Source organism: Chelon labrosus, assembly GCF_963514085.1.
Source record: "Chelon labrosus genome assembly, chromosome: 11".
In the NCBI taxonomy this organism is placed as follows: Eukaryota; Metazoa; Chordata; class Actinopteri; order Mugiliformes; family Mugilidae; genus Chelon; species Chelon labrosus.
The window spans coordinates 28,548,288-28,561,273 of record NC_140344.1 but is presented as its reverse complement, the minus strand read 5'-3'; the positions used below and the strand labels follow the sequence as shown (position 1 = coordinate 28,561,273).

Below are 12,986 nucleotides of genomic sequence, written 5' to 3'. Positions count from 1 at the left end.
ACCTCAAGCTGGAGGCGGAGACCTTTAGAGAGCAGGTATAAGACACTCAGACACTCAGACCTGTTCAGACGTGTTCAGACCTGCTCAGACCTGCTCAGACCTCCAACATCTGGATCATCTTCATCTTCATCTTCATCATCATCATGAGGACCCTGACCTTCATCGTGGGACTGATGCTGCTGCTGATCGCCGTCTACCACTGCAGCGCCATGCGTAAGAAACTACTCTAGCAGCATCTAGCTGATTTACCCTTTAGTTAACTCAGAGTCTGACTTTAAAATATTAGAAATATAATTATATAAAAAATACATGAATAATTATATATTATTTATATTATTATTACTATAGACATTTATATCATATCATATTATATTATACAATATTATAATATTTCTGTTGATCTCGTTCAAGATTCACCACTTCTGTAGATTATAATAATATAATATAATATAATATAATATAATATTAATATTTCTGTAGTGCTGGTTCCACATATTATAATTACTGTTTTTATATCACCGTTATGTATATCATTTAAAAATATGTCATTTTAATAATACATATAATATAAATACATACATACATTTCTAACATATGCTTTTGCGCATATATGTGTGTGTGTATATATTTTAAATATATATATATATATATATATATATATATATTTTTTAAATATAAATATAAAATATGTCATGATATATATACAAAATACAATTTTTTTTATTTATTATTATTATTATTATTATTAATACTACTACTAATAATAATAATCTTTGTTTAATTATTTGTTTTTATATTATTTCTCCATATTATATTTTTTATATTAATTTCTGTTTGTGTAATTTCAGGAGGTTAAAAAATACAAAAGAAAAACAAAAATCTCAAAACTAGTGAAGGTGTTTAGTTAGATTTGATATATTTATTCCTTTACTTAGAAATCATAGCGTGGTACGATCAGGGTAGCTGAGGCTGTTAGCTTTAGCACGGTTAGCTTTAGCCAGGATTATCTGTTGCGGGTCGTGGACGGCTCGTAAAGATTGAGGGTAAAATTAACGCAGAAAAACACTGAGAAATAGATATCGAGTACAGATACAGCTAAGGCCCGCCGAAATGATCTGATCTGATTGGCCCGGGCAGAATCAGTTCCTATCGGAGACTCCAGAACAACTTTCCACCAAAAAACCATCTAGTGTGTGGGGAAAGTTTAGTCTGAGGAAATACTAGTTTACAACATGACTCAGTTTATAAGTCAACGACGACTCGGGAGAAGATTTATTTTCCAACGAGGCGACGACTCGAAGTTGATCTCAATGAAACCAGACGGAGTTTGAGCCGTATTAAAAAGAAGAGTCCAGATGTTAAAGTCTGATTTAGATCTGTCCACAGACTCAGTGCTGTGACTGTGGACCAAGATGCATCCGCTAAATACTGACTCTAAGGGGGTGCAGTCATTTATTTTATATTATATATTTTTAAATAATTGACGTTAGTTTGTAGAAATCAGTTTTCACTCAAATAGTGAAGAGATTCTTTTTAGAAATTTATCTGAAAGAAAAAATATTAAAACAATTCATGGGAAAATATAAAATACTTTATCTTCCTGTTTCTGAAATGATGTTTTTATTTCCCACAGCTCATGCAGTGAACACAAAGCCTGACCCGTGCTGCTTCAAATTCTTCCAGAGAAGAATCCCAAAGACAGAAATTCACTCCATCAACAAAACTCACCACGGATGTCCAACGCCAGCGTTTCTGTAGGTTTTTACTTCACCGTCTCGTGCATTTTGAAATGTTTTTATAATAATTAACAGTAAATTCAGTGAATATGAAATAAAAACGTTCCTTTCTTTGTGTTTCCTGCAGGATCGGGACACCCAGAGGAGTTTTCTGTGTGAAGCAGACAGAGAAGTGGGCCGAGAATGCTTTCATAAGACTTCACAACCTTTAAAACCCCCAACAATGAGCTGCTGCACCTGCTCCACCTGCTCCACCTACTGCATCATATATCTCCTATAATAACTCACGTTTATATGCAGTGGAGTCCAAAAAGTCTGAGACCAGTCAAGACGCCGACAGACGGCAAATGAATTCATCAGTAAATACGACCGAGCAGAAGTCTCAACATTTCTGATTCTTTCTGGACCCACTGCATATAAATATTATAGAAGGTCATTTTTGCTTCTCATATATCCTCAGCTGTAGCTAAAGCCATTCATATATATCATGTTTTTTATGCCTTATGATTTAATTTCCTCAAAACCTCATGAATTGACTCCGGTGAATGAAAGAATTTATTTTTTTAAAGCAATTTAATAAAAAAAATATAAGTTCTCTTTGATGTTTGAGTGACGTCTGTTTGAAGTTTCTCAGAGTTTAAAGCGTTTACCTGAACAACAGGTGACTTCAGTCTGCGTTCAACTAAAGTACAATGATAGTAACAGTGAGCTACGTTGGGTTAGGGTTACCTGGTGACAAAATACTACGGCTTCCCACTACAGGAGGCGATGTACACACAACTCAACCTTTGGCTTTTCTATTGAGCTCATAAATCAACAAATTCTATTATTGTGCACATTATAGAATCCATAAAAATATTGGTATTTTCCTCAATACAGCTGTTGCAGGTAATACGCAGGTAACTCACCAGGGAAACGAGTCATCAAGACATGTTAGATGTTATTGCAAAACTCACAGGTCGTGTTTATCTAATAAACAAGTTAAGAAAACTGGACTTGAGGTTGAGGTTTTAATAGGAACATGTGTAGGTGGTGTCCACCTGAAACTCACATGACTAGAGTCTGTTAATGACCAGATACTCACCTGTAGTTAGAGGAGTTGGTTCTGGGTCTTGAATGTCCAGAGAGTCTTAAGGTTTGACACGTGCAGTCACGTCTTTGATTCCCCCAAGGGTTGGTTGATGGGAACACAGCAAATTTAATGTGCAAATTTAAAGTGTTCCGATGCTAAAATCTGAATCTATCCAGAGTCCTAAAGAAACTGCAAACAAAGGTGACGTATCTGCTAACAAGACAAGACAACATAAGCCACGGCCACGGGCCAGGCCTGAGTTCAGATGTAGCCCAGTTCTGTAGGAGTTGCCCTCAGGGCTCGTCCACACGGAAACGCAAAAACGCCGAAACGCATAAGTTTTTCATCGTTTCGGCCTTTCGTCCACATGTATCCTGTAAACGCATAGCCCTAAAACGCACTTTTCTGAAAACGGGTCCCAGGGTGGAGAAATTCGAAAACGCAGCTCTTGCGTTTTCATGTGGACGGCGAATACGGGGAAAACGATGACGTCATCGCCACACTCCCGAGCAGCCTTCCACATCCCGCGAGACGTCTCGTAACAACATCAACAACAATGGCGGACTACATGCTAGTTTTCATGCTGGAGACGATATTGAGCCTATTAGGGTTACTAGGGCAAAATATCATGCTCCTGTGCCACCACGCTGAGCAAAAAAAGGCGATTTGTAAACAGCACTCAAGCTTTATGCGCATGCTCCGCATCTTCCTCTCCATTTTTGGTGAATTTCTGAAACCGAAACAGCGCCACTTATAGGCCTGGAATAGGAAGTAGCGTTTTCGGTCGTGCTGAAACGGATCCGTGTGGACGCGGATATTTCTTGAAACGATGATCGAAAACGGAGAGGAAAAAGATCGTTTTCGTACGTGTGGACAGGCCCTCAGTGTCAAAAGACATCAATTAAAGGCCCACCAGAGCTCCACTCAACCTCTCCCAATCATAAATACTCCCTTTGAACGTCTTGGAATGGACGTAGTTGTCCATGTGGATAAGAGCAAAGCAGGATGTGGCCTTTTCCTTGGTGCAATTTTTTTTGCAAGAGTGGGGTTCCCTTGTGAAATTTTAACTGACCAAGGTGCTAACTTTATGTCTACACTCTTGAAACAAGTCTACCAGCTGCAGGCCATATCATCTGCAGACAGATGGACTGACAGACCACTTTAACCAGACCCTTAAGCAAATGCTCCGTAAGTTTGTGGATGAAACTGGGTCTGACTGGGATGAGTGGCTCCCCTACCTTCTCTTTGCCTATCGGGAGGTTCCTCAAGCCTCCACTGGGTTTTCTCCTTTCAAACTACTTTATATGGTCATGAGGTGTGGGGCCCTCTCATCTTGTTAAGAGAGAGCTGGGAGGGGGGTCAGGGGATCAGTGAACTGGCCCTAGTGCAAATGGCAGAGGCCCAGCAGCACCAGAAGACCTGGTATGACGAGAGAAGCTTTGAACCTGGTCAAAGGTCTTGGTCATGCTGCCATCTAGTGACAGCAAGCTGCTGGCAAAGTGGCAGGGGCCTTTTTTTGTAGGTCCAAAGGAAACTTGGGTCCACCACCTATCAGATCTCAGCGTTCCACTCGTGTGCTTCATGTCAACCTCCTCAAAGAGTGGGTCCCACGGGTGGAGAAAGGAGCAGATGTGTTGCTGATCCAGGCTATTTTTATGTAAAAGATCTATTGTGAAAGTCAAATTATTGGTTTATTGAAGACACTAACGGGTGTAAGTCCCATTAGCAAAAACAATTTCTACCTGGGGAAAATATTTATTAAGGAGTTAAGGAAAAGTTCCACTAAGAAACTTATTTTATTTAATAAATGTCAAGAGACAGCTTCAAATCTACTCTGAAAAGTTTGTTTATTCTATTTGGAAATTTAGCAAATCAGGTGAACAATGTTGTGGTCAGCTCTTCCTAGGGGAGGGAGGGGGGATGCAGAATATGCCTCCTTGGTGTTGGCATAAAACCAGTCCAGTGTCTTCTTGTCTCTTGTGGGGCAGGTGACACACTGAGTGTATGTGGGCAGAACAGATGAGGGAGAAGCGTGGTTGAAGTCTCCAGAGATGAGGAAGAGGACCTGTGGGTGCTGTGTCTGCAGCTGGTAACTGAGAGCAGGGCATCAGAAGCTGTGTCTGTCTTAGCAGATGGGGGGACGTACACTGCTATCACAGTAGCATGTGGAAACTCCCGTGGCAGATAGTATGGCCTCATGCTAACCTCCTCCTTTCTCCTTACCGCTGTCAGCTGTTCTGTCCACCCTCAGAAGGTCAAAGTTGTCCATCATAACAGTGGCGTCCAGGATGCTCGGTGTAAACCAGGTCTCCATCAACAGAAGGACGCTGCTCTCTCTGTACTCCTGTTGGTGTCGTGTCAGCGCTTCTAGCTCGTCCATCTTGTTGGGTAGTGGTGGGCGGATCGATCCAAATATCGATCAATCTCGTTGTATCGTCACATGACTCCACGGCGCCAGGTGACCGAACACCGCCCACAGCTACCTGTCAGGGCTGTATGGTTATATTTACAGGCCGAAAATGAAAGGATAGCAAGTTGTACTATTTGTAAAAAGGCTGTAAGGTACAGTGGTAACACAACAAACTTGTAAAAGCAGATGGAATTTTTTAAAATCCCCCGCCCCCTGGCCCCGACAGGCCCCTGAAAAGAAGAAAAAAAAGTGCAGTAAAGGGGAGAAATGTTGTCTTATTTTTGTATTGTATTGTTCTTCCTAAACACTTCCTTACATTATTCATAATATTTGTTGTGGAGTGATAATTTTGTACATCCAAACCCTGAAAGAAGTGCAATGAAGGGAGAGATTTAGTTTTATAATTGTATTTTAGTTTCTGAAAAATAATTTGTTTTTATTTGTCCTCAGGGGATCATTTTGTGTTGTTTCTGAACAAAAACTTTTATTGTGACAAAGTATTTTCTATTGACTTATGCCCAAATTCTGTACTGGCTCACAGTGGACATGACATAGAGGACGTCTCAGTTGTCTGTTTTTGTCCCCCTAGGCTGTATCACTCACAACTAGAGATGGTTGTATAGCTGCATGTTAGCGAAAGGCTAGTCTTCCTAAAATGGCTTGAATTGTGAATGGAGTCTGGTGTGACTGTCCTATCTCATCTGTCCACAGCTGGCCCCTGGACACAGACCTACATTAGGCCCTCCACTTCTTGCGCAGTCAATTTAACAGTTTACAGTTTATTTATTTTATTTATTCTTTATTTTATTTATTTGGTGGCAGTCTCATGATTTTCCACTAGAGGGCGCCACTGGATCATTTAGTGTCGTGTCCATCCTCCACCTTTAATGCTGCTTCCAACCCTAATTTATTGTCCTCTTCAGGGACATATCTAGTTGTATTGGACACATACATGCACAGATTAAGAGACAATGGGCCCCTGCATGTAGACCTGTAGAAGGGCCCATGTTGGTTTGTGTCTCTTTGGAGCAAACCGGTCTAATTGTATGTTTGTGGTCAGGAGAATTACTGAGTTTTTGTAGTTTTTTAGTGTCTGTTTGTTTTAGTTTTGAGCCACTTTGTGTTTGCTGTAGTCGGTTTGTGGTCTCGTAGTTATCAGGTATCTCTTTGTGGCTCATTTTGTGTTTGTTATTGTCTCTTTTGTGCATCTTTGTTGTAGTTTTGTCGCTTTTAGTCATTTTGTCTACTTGTATTTGTCTCTTTCAAGTCATTTCTCTTGTTGTTTCTACTTGCTTTGTTTGTCTTTGTTGTAGTTTTTATGGTTTTTGTCTTTTTGTAGTTAGATTTCATCTGTTTGCTGCTGTTTTGTACTCTATTTTAGTCACTTTGCATTGCTGCATTGTTAACTTGTGCGTATTTCATTTGTTTTGTATCTGTTTATAGTTAGTTCTTGTCTTTTTACTGTAGTTTTGAGTCTCTTTTTGTCACTTCCTGTCTGCTGTCATCATCTATTCATCGTCACTTTCTCTTTGTCGGTTCTTGTTTTGTGTCCTTGTTGCAGTTTTAAGTCTCTTTAAGTCACGTTGTGTCCTAATTTATAGTCTTTCTGTGGTTATTAATTGTTTAGTGTCAGCCTTAATCATTGAGTCGTATTTATTTTATCTCTTTGTAGTTGTTGCCTGTGTCTCTGTGGTCATGTTCTGTTCTTGTTTTGTGTCTTTTTGTAGTTAGTTATCGTGTCTTTGTCGTAGTTCTCAGCCTCTTTCAGTCACTTTGTGTTTTCTGTAGTTGTTTAGTCTTTGTTGGTTCTTGTTTTCTAATGGAATATTGTCTCTGTGCAGTTGTTTTGTGTATTGTTGTCGTAGTTTTGAATCACTTCATATCTCCTCTGAGTTTTTGCCCACTTGTCCTGTTCAACAATCCATCCATGATTGCATCAGATAATCTGAAAATGACGGAAACGTTGCTGCATCTTGTGACACTCACCACAAACCAGCAGCTCACATTTAAATCATGTGTAATCGTCCACATGAACGATATTATTGAATCCTTATTCTAACTTGAACAGGTCGCCAGTCCATCGCAGAGCCAACATAGAGACAGACAACCATTCACATGCTCACATACACACCTACAGCCAATTTAGAATCACCAATTAACCGGAGTACCTGGAGAGAACCCAAGCAGACACAGGGAGAACATGCAAACTCCACACAGAAAGGAACCAGTCAGCTCATGGATTAGAACCGGTGACCTTTTCGTTGGGAGGCATCAGTGCTAACCACCTCTCCACTGTGCTGCCCAGAAGACTAAGCAGATTGTTTTATTTTATTCCAGTGTCGGTCTGAAGAGTTATAAATGACTTTAGATAAATCACAGCACATGCAAGTGAAAATCAGAGATTAGATCCTAATCTCTGAGTTTCAGGACATAGTACTTCCTCCTCCTCTGTCATCATTTTCTCCACATTCCTCCTCCTCCTCCTCCTCCTCATCCTTGTTCTTCTTCATCTTTTTCCTTCCTCCCCCATTGTCCTGCTTCTATCTCCTCCTCTTCCTCTTCACTGTTGTTCTTCTTTTCCTCCTTCTATCATGTGATCAGATTATCCAGGACAGCTGTTAAATGAAGGAGGCCTGTAGATCTCTCAGATGAATAAAACCCTCAGATAATTTAATGCTTCACATTATTGTGATGCATCTGTTTAATTATTATTAATAATGATATAAATCAATCAGCTGTGTCTCTGTGTCTTGGGACCCAAATCGAGGGCCCCTAACCTCATGTTGGGAACCACTGGTCCAGTCCAGACTTTCAAAATAAAATCTCCACATTAATGACACGCACAAGTTGTTGTTATTATTTTTTCTGGAGTGGTACTCTTTGCTAAAATTCCCAGGGCGGTTCCACTGAAACGTGAAGCAGTCAGTCGAGCTTATGCAGGTTTAGATTTTCTTCTGTGCAGCTTATTCGGTTCAGACTTTACTCACTAGAATTATCTTTCTTCTTTTTTTCAGTGAGTCAGTTAATAGGGTTTAATAACCACATCAGCGTAAGAAACCTCAGTGGAGCCCATGAGGTCAGACGATGTAGGACAGGGATGGACAACTTCTGGCCCGGGGACGGCACACGGCCCGTGACCTCACTCGAAGTTGCTTTTAGATTAATTTTTGATAATTATAAAAATATGTCCTCTGCAGCACTGAATCAGTTGTAATGACACAGTTGACCACTAGATGGCGCCTCTAATGCAGACGCCGCCTCATGCACGCTTCCACCGGGTCTTCTCTACCAGTGAAGAAGAGACGTTGCGCTGTGAATGGGAAATGGGAAGAAGGTTATCTGTTCACAGAATTTAAAAGCAAACCTATGTGCTTTGTCTGCTTAGTCTTAGAGACGTTATCTGCCATGGAAGATTTCAATTTAAGTCGCCGCTACAACACGTTGCACAAAGTTAAATACGAGAAGTATACTGAAGCTGCAGGGCTGCTATCGTAGCGGACCTTAAATCAAAAGTACACAAACAACAGCGACTTTTTACCAGTGCCCACTGCTGGTAGTGGGTATACAGGGAAAATGTGGAACTATTTATTAGTGTAGAAATGCACAAATTAATTAAAAAAAAAATAAACAAAATCACAGTAAGTGGTTATTTACTAACTAAACATATATAGGCTATACATACAAACTTATTTAAAATGGCAGTTTTATCATATCTGGTTAAGTATGCAGTCTTATGTGGCCCTCTGGTAGTGTCGATGAAACACTGTGGGCCCTGTAGCACCGCATTATGTAATAACACCGCATTATGTGACAATGTAATAAATTTGCACGCCATTATGTAATAACTGCCGCATTTTGTAATGATTTGTCACATTATGTAATAAACTTCTTGAACGCAATAAGTAATACATTTTGCCGCATTATGTAATACGTTATTACATATTGCGGTTGTTACTGCATAATGCGGGTGTTGCGTTTTTTTTTTTTTGCAAAATGTAACAATTGGTGCATTATGTAATAACCAAGCAAAATTGACATTAAAATAGCAAAACAATGTGTATTTTACTCAAAATTAATGCTTACAAATAAGTATTAATATAACGAGGCAATTAAGTATTTAATCAACTAAATGAAAAACTATTCAGCTGCAACATACAGCCTAACACACTGATCACACAATGGAACTGCAGAATAATAAAGTGAATTTTAACAATGTTCTTTACCTACAGTAAAACAGGCCATGACTCACATTTCACACACATATAGCCAAACTAGCAGTATATGGAGGGAACTGCCTATCAGAATTCTGTTTGATTTATGCTGTTCAGGCACTTAGCCTAAGCCACTACTTGACATTGCTCCTCGTGCAAGGTACTGATTGGGACTCATGGTGTCTGTTCTGGCTTGGCTAGGCCTGCTAGTGGAAAGGCAATGTTTAAACGTAAGTTATTATCTATGATTTTTTTATTTATTTATTGTACTACAAACTAAGCAGGATTTAGACTGAGATACTGTGTCCTCAATGAACTTGAAAAGAAAACCTTTTATGCTAGTACTGTATGTGTTAGCTTAGCCTATGTTTGGCTATGTCAACACCAGCTAACTAATATAATATAATATCTGACAGTCTCTGTTTCCTTCTCTCTCACACATTGAATCTATTGATAGGAATAATGCAAAAATATTTTTAAAAGGTCCATGTTTATTGAGTTTATTGAGTCATTTATGCGTAAGTTGACAGGATGCTACGCTACCTTTTTGAATATTTGAGCATTTTAAAGAATTAGCAGTAGGCTAACAGACTAGTAGCCTAGACTAAAGCATCAGTATTACTATAGACATTCATAGTGCTCCACTTTGCTCAAAATGGCTGGTTTTGTTAGCTGTATATAAATCCATATAATCGCAACAAATGCTAAGAACATACTAAGGCTAACTTGCTGTGTTAGCCTCAAAATATATTATCGTTATTATTATTATTATTATTAATAATAATAATAATAATAATAATAATATTATTGTTATTTTTATGTTCGTCTACTATTGTTATTTTCTTCTATTATTGTGTTAAATGTTCCAAATGTAAAGCACTTTGAGCTGCATTCTATGCATTATTATTATTATTATTATTATTATTATTAACAAAACAGAAATCATAAGTTAATAGGGCACATTCCCACATTGGTAATGCCATATTAGAGTTTATTAAGAATTAGCATTACCATGGAATATACTGAATATTCAGTAGAACATTCCCTATTTAATTATGACTTCCTCCCCCCACAGATCTTCTATTTACCACTCTGCTGACCTGCACCCTTTGGGTCTCATCTGATGGGTACGGGCAGCAGCAGACTATGAGTGAGGATGTCTACAAGGTCATTGTTAGTAAGCTAAGGGGAGAGTTCAATGTACCTGTAGCTGAACGGACAAGAGCTCAAAAAAATGCTTTAGTGAGGCTGTGTAATAGTTCTAGAACACTGTTAAATTTTACGTTTCCACTTTATTATCCACTACAGTTCCATTGTGTGTGTGACGTGTTAGGCTGTATGCTGTGGCTGGATTGTTTTTCATTTAGTTGATTGAGATATTAGGCCTATTATCAAAGATTGCCATAATATTTGCTGTTCATTATACATTGTTCATCCATGATGTCTGTACCTCTACAGGATGGTATCTGTTCTTTGTCTAAACAAGGCATTATTGGGCATTTAGAGAATAAATCATTTGAAATAATGAACTGTTCGACATCAGTCATTTGTTCTGCAACTATTTTTTGTCTCTTACTCTGGGTTTGCATAATATAGGCTATCCTACATTTTTGTGTCAGAATAATACTTAGTACCATTTTGTGACACTGCCAGTGCTACATTAATGCAGGTACTATTACTGTAGGTGGAAATATGCATTATGAAGGAATGTTAAGGTTACATGGAACATGACATTTATTGAATAGGCTAGACTACATGGTGCTGCTGTGCACAGCCCATGTTTAATTATTTGGTGCTGTATGTCTTTTCTTTACTGCTGCTTGAGCATAGACAGAGATTTAGTTGACAATTTTATAAATTGGTTAACTATCAGAAGCACTTACCTCCAAACTTGATCTCATGACTAATCTGACTGCAAATATTAATTGAAAAGAACCCCTTGTGCATTTAAATGAGCACAACCAAAGTTAAAAGGTGGATTGTTACAATGTAAGCTGAGCAATAGTTGACATACTGTCCTCTTAATTTTCATTTTTGAGTAAAATACACATTATCATGCTGTTTTTAATCAATGAAAATGTCAATTTCGGTTGGTTTTTACATAATACACCAATTGTTACATTTTGCTAAAAAAAAAATGGCAACACCCGCATTATGTAGTAACAACCGCAATATGTAATAACTTATTACATAATGCAGCAAAATGTATTACATATTGCGTTCAAGAAGTTTATTACATAATGCGGCAGATTATTACAAAATGCGGCAATTATTACATAATGGTGTGCAAATTTATTACATTATTACATAATGTGGTGTTATTACATAATGCGGTGTTACAGGCCCCTCCATCATTTCCATCAGGTTGCCCAACCCTGATGTAGGAGGTGAGAAACGAACAGAAACTTTGTTATTCTTGGTCATGTAGAAGCGAGATACAAGTGAGGAAAGGGAATCCACACGTAGCACTTCCTCACATATCAGTGAATGTCATGTAGAGCTTTTAGGGAACTGAAATCACACAAACACACAAAAGACAAAGGCCTTTTTACATGTAGTGCTTTTAGGAAACTGAAACACAGAGACATGTCAAGCACTAGAACAAGCGGAAAACAGCCGCTCAAGCTGAAGCCTGTTTCCCTGTCACACCAGTCTGTCTGCAGTCAGGAGTCCTTGTTAACCTGCTACTGTAAATTGTCCCTTTGTTCTGCCTGAGTCACGTCAGCTAGAAGGATGTGCATGTCCATGTGTGTGTGTGTGTTTGGTAATTAGGCGCAGCCAGGATGTCTAAAAAAAGAGAAGTGGACATGAGAGACTTCTTTAGAAGTCAAAGTGGAAGTTCCTCAAAGAAATGCGTTGCAGCCATCCTGCAACACCTTCACTGGCTCCAATAAAGCAGCAGATCCACTTCAAGATCCTCCTCATCATTTACAAAGCTCTCAATGATCTTGTAAAGTCTATTAGTTTGATTGAAAGTGCTGATAAATAAAATGTATTATTATTACTGTTATTATTAAAAAAGGGAAAAATACAATATATACAAGTGTGATTTATACATCCAAACTAATGATAATTGTGAAACTACATTTTTTTTGTCTATAACCGTATCATCAAAATTGATGATTGTTGCACTCCAAATTGTCCCACTGTTCATGTCATGCATCTTGTGATGCCAGTTTGACCTGCCCACCACTGGGTGATTTTGTAGTTTATTATCATTATTGGTTAAACATATATGCGAACTTTAATTTTAGAGACCTGGAGGAAGGAGGTCAGGGTCTCCATGTTGACCTCTGACCTCTGATGGAAGATCACACTTGGACCAGGAGACCTGGAGGAACGAGGTTCTGCATTCAGGTGTTTTCCGTTAGTGTCAGTGTTTATCTGCTGACACTATCAAAGCTGTGGTGATGACTTCCTGTCACCCACGGCAACAGCAGCATCAACTCTCTGCAACCTCAACTTGTAGGCGTAGACCTTTAGAGCAGATATAAGACACTCAGACACTAAGAGTGATGATGATAGCCGTGTCTTGGTGCTTTTCTTCAGAGACTACG

The 12,986-nt window shown here is 38.8% G+C and overlaps 1 protein-coding gene across 1 annotated transcript; it reads left to right on the top strand.

Annotated features, from left to right (window-relative positions):
• On the top strand, positions 1 to 2,331 carry LOC311495275 (C-C motif chemokine 5-like). The gene is made up of 3 exons (XM_084554671.1): positions 1 to 213; positions 1,634 to 1,754; positions 1,864 to 2,331. Exons 1-3 carry the CDS (start codon positions 144 to 146, stop codon positions 1,946 to 1,948), a joined length of 276 nt encoding a protein of 91 aa, XP_084410797.1. The 5' UTR covers positions 1 to 143; the 3' UTR covers positions 1,949 to 2,331.
• Positions 2,332 to 12,986: the final 10,655 nt, after the last annotated feature.

Coding starts and splice junctions, on each gene's coding strand:
- LOC311495275 (XM_084554671.1), top strand. CDS start 144: ATGAGGACCCTGACCTTCATCGTGGGACTGATGCTGCTGCTGATCGCC. Junction 214..1,633: donor CTACCACTGCAGCGCCATGC/GTAAGAAACTAC, acceptor TATTTCCCACAG/CTCATGCAGTGAACACAAAG. Junction 1,755..1,863: donor TGTCCAACGCCAGCGTTTCT/GTAGGTTTTTAC, acceptor TGTTTCCTGCAG/GATCGGGACACCCAGAGGAG.